Source organism: Paramacrobiotus metropolitanus, unplaced genomic scaffold (assembly GCF_019649055.1).
Source record: "Paramacrobiotus metropolitanus isolate TYO unplaced genomic scaffold, Prichtersi_v1.0 Parri_scaffold0000074, whole genome shotgun sequence".
Lineage (NCBI taxonomy): Eukaryota > Metazoa > Tardigrada > Eutardigrada > Parachela > Macrobiotidae > Paramacrobiotus > Paramacrobiotus metropolitanus.
This window is the reverse complement of record NW_026570294.1, coordinates 609,814-628,970: the sequence shown is the minus strand read 5'-3', so window position 1 is coordinate 628,970 and position 19,157 is coordinate 609,814. Positions and strand designations below refer to the sequence as shown.

At 43.8% G+C, this 19,157-nt stretch overlaps 3 protein-coding genes across 4 annotated transcripts; all 3 read left to right on the top strand.

Moving 5' to 3' along the window:
- The first annotated feature begins 4,416 nt into the window (after nucleotides 1-4,416).
- LOC129595119 (uncharacterized) lies at nucleotides 4,417-5,995 on the top strand. Its single transcript, XM_055492033.1, has 2 exons — nucleotides 4,417-4,794; nucleotides 4,890-5,995. The coding sequence occupies exons 1-2, from the start codon at nucleotides 4,743-4,745 to the stop codon at nucleotides 5,585-5,587; spliced, it is 750 nt and encodes a 249-aa protein (XP_055348008.1). The 5' UTR covers nucleotides 4,417-4,742; the 3' UTR covers nucleotides 5,588-5,995.
- Nucleotides 5,996-8,328: 2,333 nt separating this feature from the next.
- On the top strand, nucleotides 8,329-12,368 carry LOC129595151 (uncharacterized). The gene is made up of 4 exons (XM_055492067.1): nucleotides 8,329-8,692; nucleotides 10,613-10,844; nucleotides 11,158-11,953; nucleotides 12,019-12,368. The coding sequence occupies exons 1-4, from the start codon at nucleotides 8,422-8,424 to the stop codon at nucleotides 12,214-12,216; spliced, it is 1,497 nt and encodes a 498-aa protein (XP_055348042.1). The 5' UTR covers nucleotides 8,329-8,421; the 3' UTR covers nucleotides 12,217-12,368.
- Nucleotides 12,369-15,217: 2,849 nt separating this feature from the next.
- LOC129595089 (uncharacterized) lies at nucleotides 15,218-18,575 on the top strand. 2 transcript variants are annotated; one of them, XM_055492004.1, is made up of 4 exons: nucleotides 15,218-15,431; nucleotides 16,058-16,320; nucleotides 16,467-16,956; nucleotides 18,483-18,575. In XM_055492004.1, the coding sequence occupies exons 1-4, from the start codon at nucleotides 15,383-15,385 to the stop codon at nucleotides 18,497-18,499; spliced, it is 819 nt and encodes a 272-aa protein (XP_055347979.1). In that variant the 5' UTR covers nucleotides 15,218-15,382; the 3' UTR covers nucleotides 18,500-18,575. The 2 variants fall into 2 exon arrangements, with proteins under 2 accessions (XP_055347979.1, XP_055347978.1); XM_055492003.1 differs by lacking the exon at nucleotides 18,483-18,575 and having other exon boundaries at nucleotides 16,467-17,138.
- Nucleotides 18,576-19,157: the final 582 nt, after the last annotated feature.

Below are 19,157 nucleotides of genomic sequence, written 5' to 3'. Positions count from 1 at the left end.
CAGACTTCTGGAAAACAGTGACCACACAGACAGGCACCGCTTAATCGTTATTCATGGCATACTTTATCGGAACCCTGAGTGTAAGCGGCATTCAGAATAGCACTCTCTGCAGTCTGCAGTCTGCATAATATCAACTTGCGATAAGTGCAGAGTGGCCAAATTCTAGGTGCCAAGCTAGTAATACATATATTGTACCTAATATTGTACCTAAGTGTCTATTTCCAGTAATATTATATTAGTGCCCTCAGACTCGTCTGCCCATTCGGTTGTACAAAGCGCTACTGTAGAACAAAATCCCATTTTATGATCGCCGTGAACGGATCATTATCGACGACATCAATAATTGAGAGCGAGCGAAACCACACCATGCGCAAAACTGCAGCATGTGTTGTTCTTGTTTTAATCCACCAATGTGTTGGTAAGACGCATTACTAACCTCACCGGCATTATTATATATGTATGGCTTCCTAGTAATCAGCAGCCAGCGTTAGCAGTACCGATTTCGTGTTTTTCTGTTAGGTTTTCCTGACCAGGCGATCCATTTTGAAACCGAATGCAATGCACCGAGTGCGTCCACCGCGGAAGTAAAGGCCGTCCCGGCCATTAATTAGCGAATTTTAGATTTCACAAAACAAGTTCCGCCCAGTTCGACTTTCGGGTAGAAATTGGCGTTACGGGTTGATATACGTCCGTTCGCGACGTAAGGCGCCGTAAACCAACGTCGTGGGCTGACGCGTAAAAACTATCTGCCTTACGTGGATCTGTGTAACGGCTCAGCCATATGGCTGAGCGGCAAGCCAGCGTATGCTGCCTGTGGATCTTTTTTGTGTGCTCTAACCGCCTCCCCGAGAGCAGGTTGGTCACGCTCTCGGCACTCTCGATTCGATTTATTTTCAGCTGTACGTCACTGCAAGTGTGCATCCGTACAAGCATTTTAAACGCTGTTTAGTCTGCTAACGTACTGTTTATCTGACGCAGTAGTTTCTAGTGAACGGAGCCTAAACCATGTGAAATCTAAAATTCCCTATTCATTCCGAACGGACACTCTCACGGCGGGCGAATGCCGTACGTACGCGGAGATGCCATGTGGCGATGGGAAGTTTGGCTTCTGCACCATGCTTTATCTCCATGTCAATGATCTCAATCCGCTAACAAAGACATATTTCGAGATGAGATGTGGGAAGGGCGGAACGCGGACGGCCATCGCCCAGTACGCTAGGAACGTCAGCATCACCAGTCCCAATCGAGCCATTACGCTGGAGTTAGCAGAACGTAACGATACGGAAGACCCTGTGCATCAAGACGCCATCGATCCTATCCGCTAGCAGATCATCCAACTGCAAATACGGCAATGCGCAACCGTCACGATCACCGCAAAGATTTTCAGCGCCGGTGAAGTACCCCACTTGGTCTCACTTCTCCTATGGAACGGAAAAGATTTGGTGGTCAAGAGGCGAGATTTCTCTCGACTGCCCAACGTCCGAATAATTAATTTTGTCGAAACCACCATTGCAGAGTTGGAGCCGTACACGTTTACGGATATTGCCCACTTGCAAAGCTTAACACTGGAGGCTTTGGTAGGCCACATTTTGTATCAGTTGTCCATGCCAGAAGATGATCGATTTTGGGAGCCGAAACAGTTGAACGGAAAGGATTTGGATAAAGTCAAAAAACTTCATTGCGATTGCTCATTTGCCTGGTTCCGCAACTTCCTTAAGCGAAAGCCTCACTTAATTCAGGAAAAAAGCGAGGGGGAAGTGGCAATCATCGGCAATTATTTAAGCAAATCCTCGAAAATCGAAGGCTGGGAGGGATCTTTGAGTGTCGACTGCAGTATGGCGCTGAACCACAATATTGCCTACAAAAAGAATGGACCGTTCTCATACAATACTTCTTGTTATAATTTGGCCTGTTAGCGTTAGAACTGAAGATTTGGTTTAGAAGGCAGTCCGTATCCTTTGGCGGTGTTCGTAGCGAACGTATATGTAATGTGCATATTCCTTCCATCGCGTTACAAATACGATACCGTAACATAAAAACTGAAGAGTATAATGAAGAGTACTGCGAAGTATAATTCTTATCCATTAAAGTATCTGTTGTTTCTTCCATGTAAGTTAAATTGCAGCGTAATATGTAGTCCAGCGGAAAGCGTCCGTTCGCGTCCACCTTCTCTCTGCATTGTTCTTGTTAAGTGGTCGCTGGCCGTGGCATATGATTGTTGTGTATCAAGTACCAGCCAATCAATGTTGTGCATCCAGTACCAGCCATCAGAGAAAGATGTCTGTCTTTTCGTATTGTTGCGTTGGTAATCGAGTCCTGTAGGGAGGGCATCGTACAGATTCTATTTGTATGCAGTAATAACTGTATTTTGCACTTTTGAACTCCATTTCGAACGTTTTATACGGGCCGCTGAATAGCACGTCAACACCTATTATATCTTGCACCGATAAAAAGAAATACCGAAACATTTATCTCGACGGACATGTCTGCCGGAATGACCTCGTGTTCTGCAGCGCACTGCAGCTGGTCAGTTTCAAATTTTAGAAAATTGAAATTCTGCTGTACCGTGGGGCGCGGGGGAAACACCAATAATACTCGTACAAAAGTACGGGCTGACGGTGAATTACTGTGCGGAAGGCCGGAAGGGCTTTTTATGGCACCGCCACCGGACTGTGTATCGATTTCCATGATGACGCGTCTCCTAAGGCTAAGTCCAAGCTGCTGATCCCGTTCGGTAGCATCTATCTCCGCCGAAAGCGGAACGTGCCATGCGAAGAACGCCAAACCGACAAAATGTATGCTCGTTCAGTAGGTCATTATAGATATAAATATAACCACACACATAACAGTTATCATTATAAATTCAACGTACGGTAGAGTCATGCAGCACTTGGAATGACGTTCTGACGTTTCCTCGCTTACTCAATCGAACAAGCCTGGAATATGGATATTTGTCTGCAGCAGCAGAAGCAGCTGGAAGAACGAACTCTCGGCGATTGATGCATTTCAAGCACAAATTACCAACGATGAATGCCGGGGATTTCCAGCGCATCATAAATAAAACAAGTTTTCAAACAGCTGACACTGTCATCCTGTACAATCAACAGTGGAATCTGAAGAGCACACGGTTCCCAGGAAACGTGTTCGCAGAATTTGGGCCGGCCTGCATTCTGAGTTAACTGCATTTGCATCGGCGTAAAAAGCGCAGTTGATCCGCAATCTGACAGTTAATTTACTGGATTCGAGCACGAGTCTACAGATCCAAGTGGTAATTAATTGTCCGTGGTCACATCAGATGTATTCGGAAGTAACGCAGTTTTCCGGTCCCGACAGATGATGAGGCCTTCAACTCATCATCTGTCGGGACCGGAAAAAGGAGACGATCCAGCTGGAAAAAGTCCATCGGTACAAACGCGTAATGCAGGCTAGTTTCCTTGCCCTTTATAATGCCGTGGTGGTTTTGGACATTCACATTAATAACCGAAATTTTGATCTTTTACGGCCCCTTCTGTGGTCGCGAGTCTCGGCGGCGGGACAGCATTAATAGTAATGACCAAATGGTTAACGCGGCTCATATCGTTAACTCGTTCTGTATCAAAGTTATTTATCAGGTGTGCTACCGTGTACATGGCAAGTATAGGTGCCGGGTCCCTGCGAGAGTAACCAGTATAATCACGTTTTGTTTCCGGTCTGACAGAGACGAACTTTGATTATTTTCTTTCCCCCCTGGACGTAAAGAAACTAACACTGTTCACGGTGCACGCTCTGCTGAGGGGACTGATGGATCAATACGGTAATTTGCGCAGCCTATCAAATTGTCGTGCCGACGACGAGCTGGCTTATACTTTTTTTTTATAAAATTTTCCATTTGAAGTTAGGAATCTTACGGTTTACTACGCTAACGCATACTGATACATGTAATAGATTACAGACTAGCATTTGGGAAGCAAACTTTTTTTGGAATTGGACGCTACATATGCGGGTAGCGGATGTTATAAATTTGAAAGTTGAATTAAATTTTTGTGATCGTTTTCATTGCTTAGATGTTTTTTTTTGGTTTATCTGGTCGTTCGTTACCAGCAGTTTTGATACCGGCACTATTTTGGTCTCTATCATGACTTTATTGTATTTTCACTTATTTGTTCTTTCTTTGGTTGTCTGCTGCCTTTGCAAGGGTAATCTGATCGTGGTAGACGGCAAGACGTGAAGCAGAACAAGAAAACATATTAAACCAGGCACGGGAAATCAGAGCATGACTGACTGCTTTGCACTGTTGTCCGGTAATTCTTCGTAGAGTATACAGCCTCCCACCGACATTCTAGTGCAGCAAAAGAATGCGGATCATTATCACGGTAAAACAGCCAGTTAGCTGATACCATCTTGTTGTTGTTGTAATAAAAATTACACTTTTGCAGTACAGTCTGTAGATGTTAGGCCTGCACACTGTTTGTATGCGGCATTTAGCACAGGCACAGTCTTTGCATAATTTCAACTTCCGATAAGTGCTGAGTGCATGTTAATCCGAAGTGATAATAATCAATTTAAGCATGATCAAAATCGCAGGTACTTAGCTCCCCGTGGCAGATTCTAGCTGCAAAATAATAATAATTATTATTGCGCTCAGTCGCTTCTGCCCATTTGGTTGTACAAAGCGATACTTCAGAACAAAATCAAGTTTCCTTAATGCAGTGAGCGCCTTATTGTCAATAACATCGCTAACTGAGAGCGGCCAAAACCACGCCATGCGCAAAATTGCAGCATGTTTTGTATTCATATCAATCCATCAGTGTGCCGGTAAGCCGCATTACTACCCCTTTTGGAGTTGTTATAGGATTTTCTAGAAATCATCAGCCAACGTCGACAGTACCGCCTTCGTGTTTCTTTACCAGGTTTCGCTGACCGGGAGATCCAATTTGAAACCGAATGCAATGCACCGAGTGTGTCCAACGCGGAAGTAAAGACCGCCCCGCCCATTAATTCTTTCCGAACGGACACTCTCACGGCGGACGAATGTCGTACGTACGCGGAGATGCCCTGCGGCGATGGAAAGCACGACTACTGCTTGATGCATTACGCACCTGGCAGTAATAAGGATCCGCTAACGAAGACATATGTCGAGATGAGTTGTTGGGACGGCGGAACCCGGACCGCCATCGCCCAGTACGCTACAAATGTCAGCATCACCAGTCCCAACCGCGCCATTACGCTGCAGTTAGCAGAACGCAACGATACGGAAGACCCTGTGCATCATGACGTCATCGATCCTATCCGCAAGCAAATCATCGAACTGCAAATACGGCGCTGCGCAACCGTCACGACCACCGCAAAGATTTTCGGCGTCGGTGAACTAGCCAATTTGGTTTCATTTCTACTATGGAATGGGAGAGATTTGGTGGTCAAGAGGCAAAATTTCTCTCGATTGCCCAACGTCCGGATAATTACCTTTGCCCTTACCACTATTCAAGAGCTGGAGCCGTACACGTTTACGGATATTGCCCACTTGCAAAGCTTAACGCTGGAAGGTATGATAATTAACATTCTGGAGGAATCGTCCAAGCCAGAACATCGCCAGTACTGGAAGCCGTGATCATTGCGAGAAAAAGATTTGGATAAGGTTAAAAAAATTCATTGTGATTGCTCGTTTGCCTGGTTCCGCAACTTTCTTAAAGGAAAGTCGCATCTAATCCAGGACAAAATGGAGGGAGAAGTGGCAGTCATCGGCAATTATCTAACCGATTCAATGTCCACATTCCTTCCAAAACCGAAGGGATCTTTGAGTGTACAGTAGACTGCAGTATGGCGTTTAACTACAATAATACCTACAGAAAGAATGAAGTGTACTCATACAGTACTTCCTGTTATAATTTGGTTTGTTAGAGCTAGAGTTCAAGAGATGATTTGGAAGTTAATCTATATCTTTTGTCGGTGTTCGTAGCGACATATAATGTGCATCTCATTTTCCATCGTTTTGAAATGCCGCAACATCAAAAATGAAGAGGGCATTTTGCGAAGTAAGTATGTTTTTTTCCATTAAGGGAAGCGGCCCGGTACATGTACCAAATTCGTGTACATGCACGAAATCTTTCACTTTCGCGCACTCCCAAACCCTTCTTTCTCTTGTTTTATGACATTCTGTAGCCAGATGATTTGTATACATTGGCGTGAATACCGCTTGGGCGCGCAACATTCGGTTCGAGACTTATGGCTGTCAGAAAATTCCAAAAAGTTTAAATGCTTTCAGGTGTACCAAAAGTCTCATTATGGACCGATCTCTTTCAGATTTTGCACGTAAATGCACGTAGCCATTAAGATCGTTTTTACACCGATCCGCTGTTCCAACAGGCTTTTCAAATTTTAAATTGAAATCCAAAAATTTTAAAATTCATTTTAAAATTAGAAAAAATTCGTGTAAGTCTGGATCGGTGTAAAAACGATATTCATGGCCACGTGCATTTACGTGCAAAATTTGAAAGAGATCGGTCTATAATGAGACTTTTGGTACACCTGAATGCATTTAAACTTTTTGGAATTTTCTTACAGCCATAACTTCCGAACCGGATGTTGCGCGCACAAACGGTTTTCACGCCAGTGTATACAAATCATCTGGCTACATAATGCCATAAACCGAAACAAAAATGTGTTTGGGAGTGCGCGTTAGTTTTCCGTGCGTGTACCAGAATTAGGTACCATGTACCGGGCCACTTCCCTTAGTGAGTTAAGTGAAAGTTTCCGTGCATGTACCAGAATTAGGTACCATGTACCGGGCCACTTCCCTTAGTGAGTTAAGTGAAAGTTTCCGTGCATGTACCAGAATTAGGTACCATGTACCGGGCCACTTCCTTAGTGAGTTAAGTGAAAGTTTCCGTGCATGTACCAGAATTAGGTACCATGTACCGGGCCACTTCCCTTAGTGAGTTAAGTGAAAGTTTCCGTGCATGTACCAGAATTAGGTACCATGTACCGGGCCACTTCCCTTAGTGAGTTAAGTGAAAGTTTCCGTGCATGTACCAGAATTAGGTACCATGTACCGGGCCACTTCCTTAGTGAGTTAAGTGAAAGTTTCCGTGCATGTACCAGAATTAGGTACCATGTACCGGGCCACTTCTCCCTTAGTGAGTTAAGTGAAAGTTTCCGTGCATGTACCAGAATTAGGTACCATGTACCGGGCCACTTCCCTTAGTGAGTTAAGTGAAAGTTTCCGTGCATGTACCAGAATTAGGTACCATGTACCGGGCCACTTCCCTTAGTGAGTTAAGTGAAAGTTTCCGTGCATGTACCAGAATTAGGTACCATGTACCGGGCCACTTCCCTTAAAACACCTGTTGTTTTTTCTGTGCGAATTAAATTTTGGCAAGTCCGATATTGTAACTGAAATGGACTGCATACCAAAAGGTGAAACGAAACAATGTACAAAATATACAAAGAACCACTAAAAACCACTGAAAATTGTAAATTGTTACCGTAGAATGCGGATTGACGCATTAGCTGTACAGATACTATCGACCACTGATCCAGAGAAGAACCATGTCCGCGGTGCCGGGAACAAATTCTGACTTGTGAGAATCCCTACCGGCTACAGTACATCCACATCCTTTTATGGATTCGTATATTTGGGAAAGCAAGTGCTTGTTCGCAATGCATGATACTTCTCATCTGTTGCAGCAGGTTCGTATAGATGCGTTAACCTTAGCAGGGTATTCCCAAATCCCAACGTATGCGGCAACCGTAAAAAAGAAGCGTGTTGTGAAGGATTTTCAGTTTTGCTGTTTTTGTTTGTCCTGCTAAATTCTGCAATGTCCAATTCTATTAAATTAACATACGCAAAACTTGTAAAAACTTTGATTCGAATCAGAAATAACAATTGAAACCGGCCACTAAAACCACTGAAAAGATTTTCCCTAGCTTGAATGCCGGTCGAAGCATTTTGTTGCTGTTATTCATGATAGGTACAGAAAAGTACGATCCCCACGGTGGCTAAAGTCAAACGGTTGTCCATTGAAAGTTATCTGTCGTGCCGATGCCATCGAGAACGGCTACGAATTTAAAAATTCCGCATATTTAATTGTTTATCACTTGTAAGCGAAATACCCCTTCGTAAAGCGCTGGCCGCCCGTGCAGTTGTAAGCCAATCCCAGTAAGAAGACACGGAAGTGACGGAACGGTGGACGTTCACGCCCCCGTCTATAATCGTCGACGAATCAGAGAAGCTTTTTGCGCAGCATAATTATTGCATTACGTCATTTCGTTACCCGTGTATGAAACTGCTGTCCTAGTTTCGTCAGCCCGCTTATTCGTATTTTGAAATTCGCCTACTACGTTCGTATTTTATTCGTATTTTACTACGCTTGAATACGAATTTCCGAAAGTGTAAATCCTTTAACAACGAAACTTATCCCTTATCTGAGTTATCTCTAATTTAAAATGGATTGTGCTTCCCGCAACTCCACCGCCGATTTCGTGCTGCGACGTCGGGATGGAGAAGCCCAGATGGTGGTGGATGTCTTAGGGGATGATGGGTTATTTTGGCATGGAAGGGTTGAGGCCTGCGCGAAAGAGGGGCTCCGAATACGATTTGGCACTGGCCACGATCCAGGCGCTCAACTCATTCCGTTTGGGAAAATTTATCATGGCAGAACTTTGAGTTTACGTGGCTACGAGAAGAACTCCGGGATGCGCTATACACGATCCATTGGTAGGTAACTGAGTGTAATTCCACCGACAACATGACTAAACGTGTTTCAGTTTTCCACTATGCTTTCATTCAGTATTCACTTAATAATAAGGGCGATAAGCTTCAGTGCAATAAGCGCTTTTTTATACAAATTTTCGATTACTCTTTAAGACTACATGTAAGCCTACCCACAGACACAACCTGCTGGAGGCGTACCGTATAAGGAATTACTGAAATATGTGACGTCATTCAACCCAGTTCTCGTCGTCTGGGTTGAGCGCTGACGAAATTCACTCGAAAGTTATCGATATTTTACGGCGTCTCGCAGTTCTCCGCAATCAGCAGTGTTTTCCATGGTTTCGGCAAAGTGAATAATATTTAAAGTGTCGAGGGAAAATCGAATTTAATGAAAATCAAGCGTAACTGGCATTCGACTGGGTGATCGGGGAGACGATACGCTGCTGCATACGCTACGTTGCGTACACTTTACGGAACGCACTTCACACACGCAACTTTCCGTATAATGTCTGACAATTTTATTAGCAGTTTCGATTAAAATTTAAACCAAAAAATAGCAATCCAAAACATTGTAAACGCTTGCATAATATTATTCATTCACCCTTGAGAATTTTCAACTTTCGCTTCTTAGAATCGTCACTTTTTGACCATTTTTTGCCAACCTTATCGTTCATCAACTTGACATAGAATGAATCCGTATTTGGAAATAATAAGTTGCACTTTTACGAAAAATTTCGGTCCAAGAGCAATCAGCAAGGCATGGGGACCGTAAATTACATTTTCTGGTAACGAAATCCTCCATGGCGTATTTTTCAGCGAAAGCAAGAAGTAATTGGCGCGGAGAAAGGTAAAGGACTTCGTCAATCTGTTTCTGGAATATCCGCTCAAGACTGCACATCATGTCATAAAAGACACCCCCAACAAAGTTCAAACCTCCGTCGTCTTTCATTTCTGTCAGTTGGGCAAAATCAGGAGTCCCTTTCGAAGAATCTAACCAAAATAGCTCCAACCGACAAGAATCACACACTTCGGCCTCCAGCTCTTTTCTTTTATTTGTGAATCCGCTCAAATAATAAACGACATTTTTGACAATGTTATCTAGCTGGAACCCTTCCGGTAAAGGTTCTAGTTCTGGAATAACTGGATCTGATTGAAGATTTACTGGACGCCTATCGGAAAGTATCGGCCATCAGTAAAGTTGCACCTTATCGCTTCACTGTGCATTGTGTATTGGTGCGGATGACGTAATTTTGGTCTCGTGATTTTTTGGTCACGTGTTTTTTAAAAAAAATTGAAAATGCCACTTTCCTCTCAGTGTACTCATATTATAAAAACACAAAATGCATGCACTTTGTGTTTTACATACTGACACTGGTGTACAGTGCGGTTATGCGTGCATGCACGAAGTGAAAGGACGGAAAAGAACGGATACAAGTTCAAGAACCTATGGAGTACCTGTTGCGCAGTCACGTACTTGCCGTATGACGAAGAGAAGAAATGAGTACGATGTCAATGTGGCAAAACAGAATAGATACGCGAAGACACAATCCAAGGATAACACGTCTATTGACACGGCTTTATTTATTTCTTTAATATTGCGTTTTCCAACATCCGCTACGTTAATTTCGAAAAAAGTCAGATCTCCAAGAAAGATAAGATCTACCGATCGAAAAGACGCAATCAATTCGGAAAACGTCATGGGGCACTGCGTCACACACCAGAGCATGTATACAAACTTACAATACCGCAGAGTGTATATTACCTATTTTTGTGCTCCCCGATCACCGAGTCGAATGCCAGTTACGCTTGGTTTTCAGTAAATTCGATTTTCCCTCGACACTTTAAATATTATTCACTTTGGTTTCGGTTATTTGGCATGTTCTGCTGCCTGATATGCGCAGGATTTTAATTCAATATTTTCAGAAAATGATGAAGAGCTTGCCGTGGAAGCTTTAATGCGTTTCGGCCAGTGTGACTTGTGGAAGTGGTATCCTGCCACTCTTTTGATGGGAGATTCTTACATGCACTTCTTCGGATTTATAAGTGCTAGTGTCAAGGGCAGGGTTGTTAAAACCATCCTTCGCGGCAGTCGGATTCAGCTGCCTCATCCACGCAAGCTCATAAAAGATGGCGACTTTTACGCTGCGCCTGAACGGTAAGCTGCAACATGCGATTTTTTTTATGCGGCTAAATACAATCGCGTGAAGCCAAAAGAACTTCTAAATTTTGACATTAAGGAAGTTTGAGCGTTGCCGTTGCAAATTGTAGAACGATATTATGTGTACAGATACACCCTGAAGAAATGCGCTTACCGCTGAGAAACCTCAGTTTGTCGAAGCGCACAGTACAATTTTAGCAGCGTATGTACGGACCTCTTTAAGATACAGTACGTAACAAGAACTAGCAAAAACTGTTTCACCAAGTCCTCAGGTTATTCTAATCTCAGCATCTTGGCTTGCTTCTCGTAGGCGGCCGATAACAACTGGAAAGATTACCAACGAAGAGAACCATTCAGTTCCGTATTGCGTGTCCAGCAGTAGGGACTCACTAGAAACCGGGATAAGTTCGCTGCTCAGTGTGATCTTAACTGAGATCTTCAGTTACCTACCCACGGTGCAGCAAAACCGCATCCGCACCGTTTGCCTCGTTTGGAACTATGCTCTTTCCCTGCCACTGGTAATTTACCACTTTTATTTGGATTACGGTTATGCGCGTGCGGATCAAGTTGCTGAAGAAGAATACTTAAATGCTGCCAGTATCTGCCACCGTTGGAGTCCGATAATTACCATCACGAATTATCCACGCTGGGTGCCGTTTAAGGTCGTTTTGCCCACCTCCAGCGCCAGGTTTCTCCAGATTATGATGCAGGAAAATAAAAATCCACCGGCTGACAAGATGTTTCTCCACAATCAACACTGGAATATTAATCGCGACCGATTTCTTCGAAGCATCTCCTCGAATGCTGTTGGTGAATTTATCGGTTATTTGCATACCGAGCTGGATGCCTTTGCGTCAGTGTGCCGGACCTTGCTGATCCGTAATCTAACGGTCAGTTTATTGAGTTCCAATATGGTCCTTCAATTCCGGGTACGGATTACCAACGGACGAATTGGCGACGGTGTACGACGGACGCTGAATGACTGGTGGGAAATGATTGACAACAGCTTTCCCGCGCCGACGGATGATGATTTCCAGATGCTTACGGACTGGATAGACGAGGCTGTCCAAACCTGGGATAAGGATATATACACGAGAATTATGATGGTAAGTGCTTTCTTTCTCGAACGCAGAATATTAAACAGTGTGTGTTCAACCTCGTTTTCCGATAGGTCGTGGATACGGTACAAGTTTCGGATCCGCGTAGCAACCTTAATTATCGGCGCGAAGGGTTTCCAATGTGGTGTGAAATAAACTACGACTATCTGGCGAAGTTAGACGTACGGAGATTGACGCGGTTCACCGTGCACGCTTTGTTAAGTGAACTGCAGAATGAGCGATGCACGCTTTCCAGCATTTTGTCGTGGTAAAGACTAGAAGATAACCGGGCCACGATGCCACCTATTTTCGCTGCGCAATGACCGATGGCTTATGGTTTTTATAAGAATCTGTTGGTTGTCGTCGGTTATTCCTTTGTTACGATTTTCAGCCGTTTTGGCCGCAGTATTACCGCCTTATTATTAACGGCACAATTTTTTAAAAATAAATAATTGTGGGAAAATGTTAAATTTAAATTTTTGATAATTGCGACATGGGGCGGTATTGTACGACTGCAGTGCAAGTCATAACTACAAGTACGCTGCATAAAAATTAAACAGCACGGTTTTGGCCCGTATTGTCCTTAAGGCATACTTGCCTAAAGTAAATTTACGGCACTCTGATGGCGGTTTAACATCGTCAATAGCCTGGCAAGCATATGGAAAGCGAACCACTGGTCCAGAGGACAAAGAACAGGAAACTGCATTAGAACGTCTCCATAATTGGCTTCGAGTATTTATCCACTGACAATGAAAACTTCTATTTTATTTAGTTAAATTTATCCCAATTCCTTGACAAGCCACCAAAGTTGACAATACGCTTATGCAAACGCAAGATGAATTGCGGGGAGGAACCGAATTTATCCAAATACGTACATTCATGCTTGTCGTTGCTGTAGCCATAGTGCCTTGCGCCCTTGCTACGCAGCAAGCAAGATCGCCATCAACCGGGACACGAACCGTTAGGGAGTATGCTCTCGTGAGATTACAAAATAAATAGCCATACCTCTCAACAATTGTAATACTTTCGATGAAATAGTCATCATGCACAAATCATCATCATCAGCACTTTCGAAACTTTCCAGTGTAGTTCAACCGGTCGTTCCCTTGAACCATTTTCAGCGTCGCATTTTCTTTACATATATTGTTTAATCGTCTTTCGTCGCAATAAACGAGGAGCCCGTTTTCCGCTGCCGCTACAATGTCATGGAAACAGTCCTCCCTGAAGAATGCCTTCAAACTTCGTGCCCTTTCCCCGACTGGCATCATCTTCCGTTACCAACGCTACTGGCTCCGGCTCTTCGGTTTCGCACCCTTCAACCTCAGTGCGGAAGCTGCCTTGGCCCCCATCCTTAACCCCAACTACATCCTCTCCATTATCGCCCTCCTCCTGGTCGCCGGAAGTCTGCTGTCTTTCACGATGAACACCTCCACGCTGGTGAAGACGTGCTTCCTGGGCAAATCCACCAAATACAACCCCATCGTGCAGGCCATCTCCTACCTCCCGTACAGCCTGGTCAATCTTCGCGCCGCCATTCCATTATTCATGCTGATCCGCACCCGGCGCTCCTACCCACAGCTACGAAACGCGGCGGACGAGATCATTGCCCTGTGCTTCCCGGATGATCTACGCCGCAACCGGCACATCCGCCGCTGGACGCGGGTTGCCCTGGGACTGGGAATATTGACCTTATGTGGGAGTCTATTATGGGAAACGCTGAGCTGGCTCGACTGGTTCGAACGCAATCCCGGATATTTATCCCCGGAACACGTGGTGCAGTGGTATCCATTCCCGTTCAGCATCCATTCGGGACCGACTATCGCCTTCTGGGCGTTGAGCCAAGGCCTGGTGTTCTATCTGTCCCAGCAGATTTTCATCATTGGGATTGTGTACGGAGTTATTCTGAACAGCTGCCTGGGTACTGTACGGGAATCCGCCCGGGACGCGCTGCGGTACGTGGCACACGCGGAAGCACTGGGCAACAAGGTGGAGTTTGCGCCGTTGTTTGAACGGCTTCGACGCTTCCGGACTGTGCACACGGCGACATATGATTTCTGCGAGAAGGTGAATGGTTGCTTCGGATGGATGGTGTTCTTCTTCTACGGACTGGACGTGGTGACATTATGTGGGTTTGTGGCACTGCTGATGGTACCTAGTGACGAAGACCGGATTGCGTATCAGTATGCGTTTGGGGCGTGTGGGACAGTGCTGTTCCTCATCTACTCCACGGTGTTCTTGATGCCGCTTGTCCGTCTGTATGAAGAAGTAGGACACTGCACTGATTTCCCATCCATGTCGAAACATTCACGAGAAGTATCATATTGATGCTGCGTTTCTGGCTTTAGGGTCATCGATTCACTAGCGATTTGGTGAAGTTGTATAGTGCTGTTCAGCTGCAAGACGGTAGCGAAGTAGGTTCCAGCGTGATGATTACTATTCAGTGGAGAATTAGGCATGAGTCTTGGTGCGAGTACTTTCTTTAATTTGCAGAGCGAGACCTTTCAAAAAAGGCTCAAGTCCTTAATTTTAACAAGAAAGGATCAAACAGTTGGATTGAATGCCGGTGGACTGTTTTACGTTTCCCGACACCTGCTCGGCGCTGTAAGTTCTCATCGCGTTTTATCGTTCACGCCTATCGGATACAAAGCAGTATTTTAGTAATCGCTATACTCGACATTTTTTACGGCTGCAGACGTTCACTTTCGTTGTCTCATCTGCCCTGATGTGCTACGAGCTTCTGGAGACATTTGAGCACAGAACCAGCACTCCAGCGAATAAGCCGGCCACTGGATGCAGCTGTCGCAACATTACGTGCCCTGTGCGCTAAACTATCAGATTAAATTTTACCGATGTGTGTGTACGTGTGCAAAATGGTTATAATATTATGTTTAGCACGCCGCTTTAAACAGATTTCTTGTTTGTACGGTGTGCCAATGCTTTGGGGGTTTTCATTTGCTAGAATATTGTGAACTCGACTACCATGGTTTATTGCTACATTTGGTACGTACAAGTCATTTTTTTTACTCTATTCAACTGCTGCATACGAAAGCAACCCGTATGCGATGTTTTGCTGTACAGAAGTACTGCTTTTTAACAGCGTCCCGCAGTGCAGAAGTGCTTAAAACAAACAGTTAAACAGTTAAACCCATGCGCTGCAGTTTGCTCCGACATTTATGGTTAGTACTGCACTTCCTGGTGCAGATGGTCTCTGCCTCGACATCGACAGCGAAACATCGACAGACTGAACCATTAAATCCTGGCGCTAGTGTGGAACTAAAAAGGTTGGCGGCTATTTGTGGTGATTCAATGAACGTAAAACTACGGTTACCGGCTGCATGAAAAAGTGCTTTTCAAAATCATCGTGCTTGTTGTATCAAATTTGTAAGTATTAAGTCATCGCGTCGTTATATGCACGTTATCATATCTGTCTTGTAAATTATGTTTCGGCAAGTTGCATGTCTCATTGTGGGAATTCTTTGCGGTGCAGGTAAGCCAAACTGCAGTGTAGGCCGTACTGTTCAATGTGTACATGCTTAGTATTCAGATTTACTTTGGTAATAGTTATAAGAATAATCTTTATCAACCATCTGAGGATACGCAGTAGTATCGTACCTACATACAGAAAATTCACGGGCGGAACATGATGATATTTTTTTTAATACTGCGTAAATTACCGTTTCGTTGTTGATGAATTTTATATATTCGTGACGTAGAATCAGGAAATTTTATTTACCTTATGAACTACCTGGCTAAAAGAAAAGGGAACTGCGCATAATGAAAAGGTATCATCAAAATTTTAACGAATCGCAACAATCCTGTCTTGGTAAATGCACAATTATCGCTTGGAGTGTAGCACTATGTAAGTACTGTGGAGTCAGTGTATTAATCGTAAGTACGAAGTGCCAACTCAAGCTGACACTTAAGTGTATCTCAACTCAAGCTGACACTATTTTTATAATAAGTTTGCTGCACCGTGTAAAGATCCTTTCACCGTTCACCGAATAGTGTGAATCATGCCAGTGACTGTGGGGGTTGAATTCGACAGCCGCCAAAATAACTGCTGAGCATGGATTTCTTTTTCAGTAGCTTTAACTACACTTCTGACTGCATTAGGGCACGTCGACGGTGCACTGTTCCAGTTCAACACAAGCCCAATGACCTTGGCAGAGTGCAACGCTCGGCCTATAAACCATTGTGGCCCGCTGTCCCTGGCAAGCTCAGATTGTAGGTTTCTCCAAAAACAATCTTCCTCACATCATCGCATCAGACTACGACAAGTGGAAAAGTTACAGACATACCATAGGGTTCCGGACATTTTGACCCATGTCAATCTGGACTGTAGGCCTTCCGATGACATGAAGCTGCCTACAAAACAGGTATGTGACCAACTTGTCCGCAGTGCGCGTTAGCGAAAGGTTTAGTGTACAGTATGTATCCCATTTTTGACGCTAGGTACCGGGCCATTTTCCTTAAGTAATCGTGTGATGCTACATCAGCTGGCCAACGGTTCTTTTATAAACAGGAGCTCAAAGCCCAGGTCTCGGCTATTCGGAAAAGAAGTAAAGACCGAGCGGTGCTGGTCAATCTTTGGCACATCGACTTATTTGCTCCAGACCTTCTTGAACCCATTGGTTGGCAGACTGTATCTCCGATAGTAAAAAACTACACAAGACTCTCAGACTCCAATTTGACTGCCCGAATTCTGCTACTGAACTTGACTAACCTGCTGGATGTAACCTTTTATGACAACGGCATACTCAATATCAAGAAAAGCCATTTCAGTGGTCTCCATAACATCCGCGCGATTGCGTTTAATCCTCGGCTCGCCGGTTTTGTCGAAGACGGAACCTTCACTGACCTGCCCAGTTTAATATTCCTGGGATTGGAATCCAACCCCAGTGCAATTGATGAAGGATACGAAATCTCCCCGGATCTGCATTGCGATGTGAATAACGCTTGGTTGTGGCAGTGGCTGGCAGGCCGTCCCAGTTTGCAGGAACAATATGATTTGGGTACGGTCTACAAAATCGGCAGCTTAAAAAACCAGGTTCTTAAAACAACAAAAACGTTTCGCGACATTGCTAACATTTGCTCTAACTTCAGTCGGCATTCTTAGCTTGGAAATGTGGAAGTTGTTATATCGGCTTTCAGAATGACTTTCGGTCAAAAGGATGCAAACATCTGCATCCTACCAGTTCAGGCAGAAAGTTCAGGTATTCCAGTGAATAAATACGCAATCTCGTGATGAAGTGCCATTGCAGTGCATGTGCCAGTGTTGCGCCTGTAAGTAGGCGTCACCAAATGTCCAATGATTATAAACTGAGATTTACAATTAATAGATAAAATTTTGTAATCGACCGCGTCGCTTTTTGTCAGCTGAAAGTATCACTTTGCTCCCCAATTGTTATGTTGAGCATACCGCAGTCAATTATGCTTTTTGAGAATCGATCGATTAGTATTATACAGTATAGGGTAAACTTTTGTTTGCGGGAATTTTAGTCTTCCATATTTGGCCAAATTCTGACTTTTTTCGAACAGAAAAAGGAAACTGAAATTTTATCAAACATGTTTCTCGTTGCTCCCATTTTCTTATCCTGAAATGTCAGTAGCTGACCTTGTAACTGCGTGAGTGAGCTATGGTCAACCTGATTTGCGTTGCGGGTCGAACAATCTTTCACACGTGTGAGCAAAGAACCAAAACTTGGAATAAGCCGGCAACTGGATGCAGCTGTCGACGTCGCGCCAACGTTACGTGAAATGCCCCTTGTTGGTATTGATAATACTGTGCCCCCTGTGGATGCTCAAAAGAGTACTTACCATTAGTAGAGCAATCAGTTTTAAACAAATTACTGACATGTGCCGCCAGTGCCGATACTATGACGGCTTCGTTACCTACTGTAAATGGGTCCTAGTATGGCTTAATTTTTCCTTTATTTTTACGCACAACCAGTTTAAAATTATACAGTACTGTACTTTCATGTCGATCTGCTTATATTCGTCTGTATTCGTCATGTTGTTCGTTTCTATACAGGTTCAGAATGGTTAATCCCTTTCGACATACGTGAAGGCCATTTGGTGTTTTGTTGTGTTGCGTGTACAGTAGAACGAATACGTTTTTGGTGTTTGTACACGATCCATAACCATGTCCCGCGCACTGTCATAGTATCAAAACAACACTTCACGATTCCGCTGCCGATGGTTTCCTGCCCGAAAAGAAATAGATTTGGGACGATTTAAAACATTTGAATTACGGCATTGGTGTTCAAAGCACAGAAAACGTGACAACGTTAACCGGCACGACGGTTTCAAAAACACGGTTTCGTACCTCCGTTATTTACAGTTCGTCGCTTCGCTTACAGTGCATCACTAGTTATGAATTAAGTTTGTTTCTGCAACGAGAATCTACTAGAGTAGAATTTTCTAGAATGTACAATGATACTGCTGTAAGTATGGTACGTTTTTTTTAATTGTTTACCAGAAGCACAGAAAAACAAATATGTGTTGACAAAAACGTTTTTGCATGTGCTCATTTTAACAGTCACAAGCTTTCTGTGAAAGTGAAAAGCTGTCTTTACACGGCCTCAGCGGACAGCGGAAATAAGTGGCCGAATACAACAAACCGATCCAAAAAATTTATTTCGTCGCTAACTTGATGCACAACAAGTAAGTATGGATGCTGCAACGTGCTGCAATGCTGCAACGCATTTTCTGACACTCATAACCTGACCATGAGACAGTTATTTCATTTGGGTACAATGGATTACTAATTTATGTTCCAATGATATGGGTGCGTCATTTTCTACAATATGTTTACGAAGTAGTCGTAAATGATTTATTCTTATTCGTACGATTGTTATGCCCTGCTTTGATGCTTGCTTGCTTTACACACAAAATAAAATTAATATCTGTAGTATCCCAATATAATTTTGATGTTTGTTGGTTTTCTTTATACAATTTGTTTTGCTACAGTTTCTTAATTATATGCAGTCTCTTCGAACGAACTTTAAAATCATTTTTTACTCTTGCATACAAAAATAACCCGTATGCTCTGTTTTACTGTACATAATCTGATAACATCGTCCCCGCACTGCCTAAAAAAGTTTACAGTTAGTCAATAGTATGTAATACAGCCGATTCTTGGTACGTTACTTCCCGGTGCCGATGATTTTCTGGCCCGGAGCAAAAAATCGGCAGATACAACCATTAAATCCTG

Excerpts from the sequence above, each read along its gene's own strand:
- LOC129595119 (XM_055492033.1), top strand. The coding sequence starts at position 4,743 with ATGCGCAAAATTGCAGCATGTTTTGTATTCATATCAATCCATCAGTGT. Across the intron at positions 4,795-4,889 it reads ATCAATCCATCAGTGTGCCG|GTTTCGCTGACCGGGAGATC; the intron begins GTAAGCCGCATT and ends TTTCTTTACCAG.
- LOC129595089 (XM_055492003.1), top strand. The coding sequence starts at position 15,383 with ATGTTTCGGCAAGTTGCATGTCTCATTGTGGGAATTCTTTGCGGTGCA. Across the intron at positions 15,432-16,057 it reads GGGAATTCTTTGCGGTGCAG|GGCACGTCGACGGTGCACTG; the intron begins GTAAGCCAAACT and ends TGACTGCATTAG. Across the intron at positions 16,321-16,466 it reads TGAAGCTGCCTACAAAACAG|GAGCTCAAAGCCCAGGTCTC; the intron begins GTATGTGACCAA and ends TTTTATAAACAG.
- LOC129595151 (XM_055492067.1), top strand. The coding sequence starts at position 8,422 with ATGGATTGTGCTTCCCGCAACTCCACCGCCGATTTCGTGCTGCGACGT. Across the intron at positions 8,693-10,612 it reads GCGCTATACACGATCCATTG|AAAATGATGAAGAGCTTGCC; the intron begins GTAGGTAACTGA and ends CAATATTTTCAG. Across the intron at positions 11,954-12,018 it reads TATACACGAGAATTATGATG|GTCGTGGATACGGTACAAGT; the intron begins GTAAGTGCTTTC and ends GTTTTCCGATAG.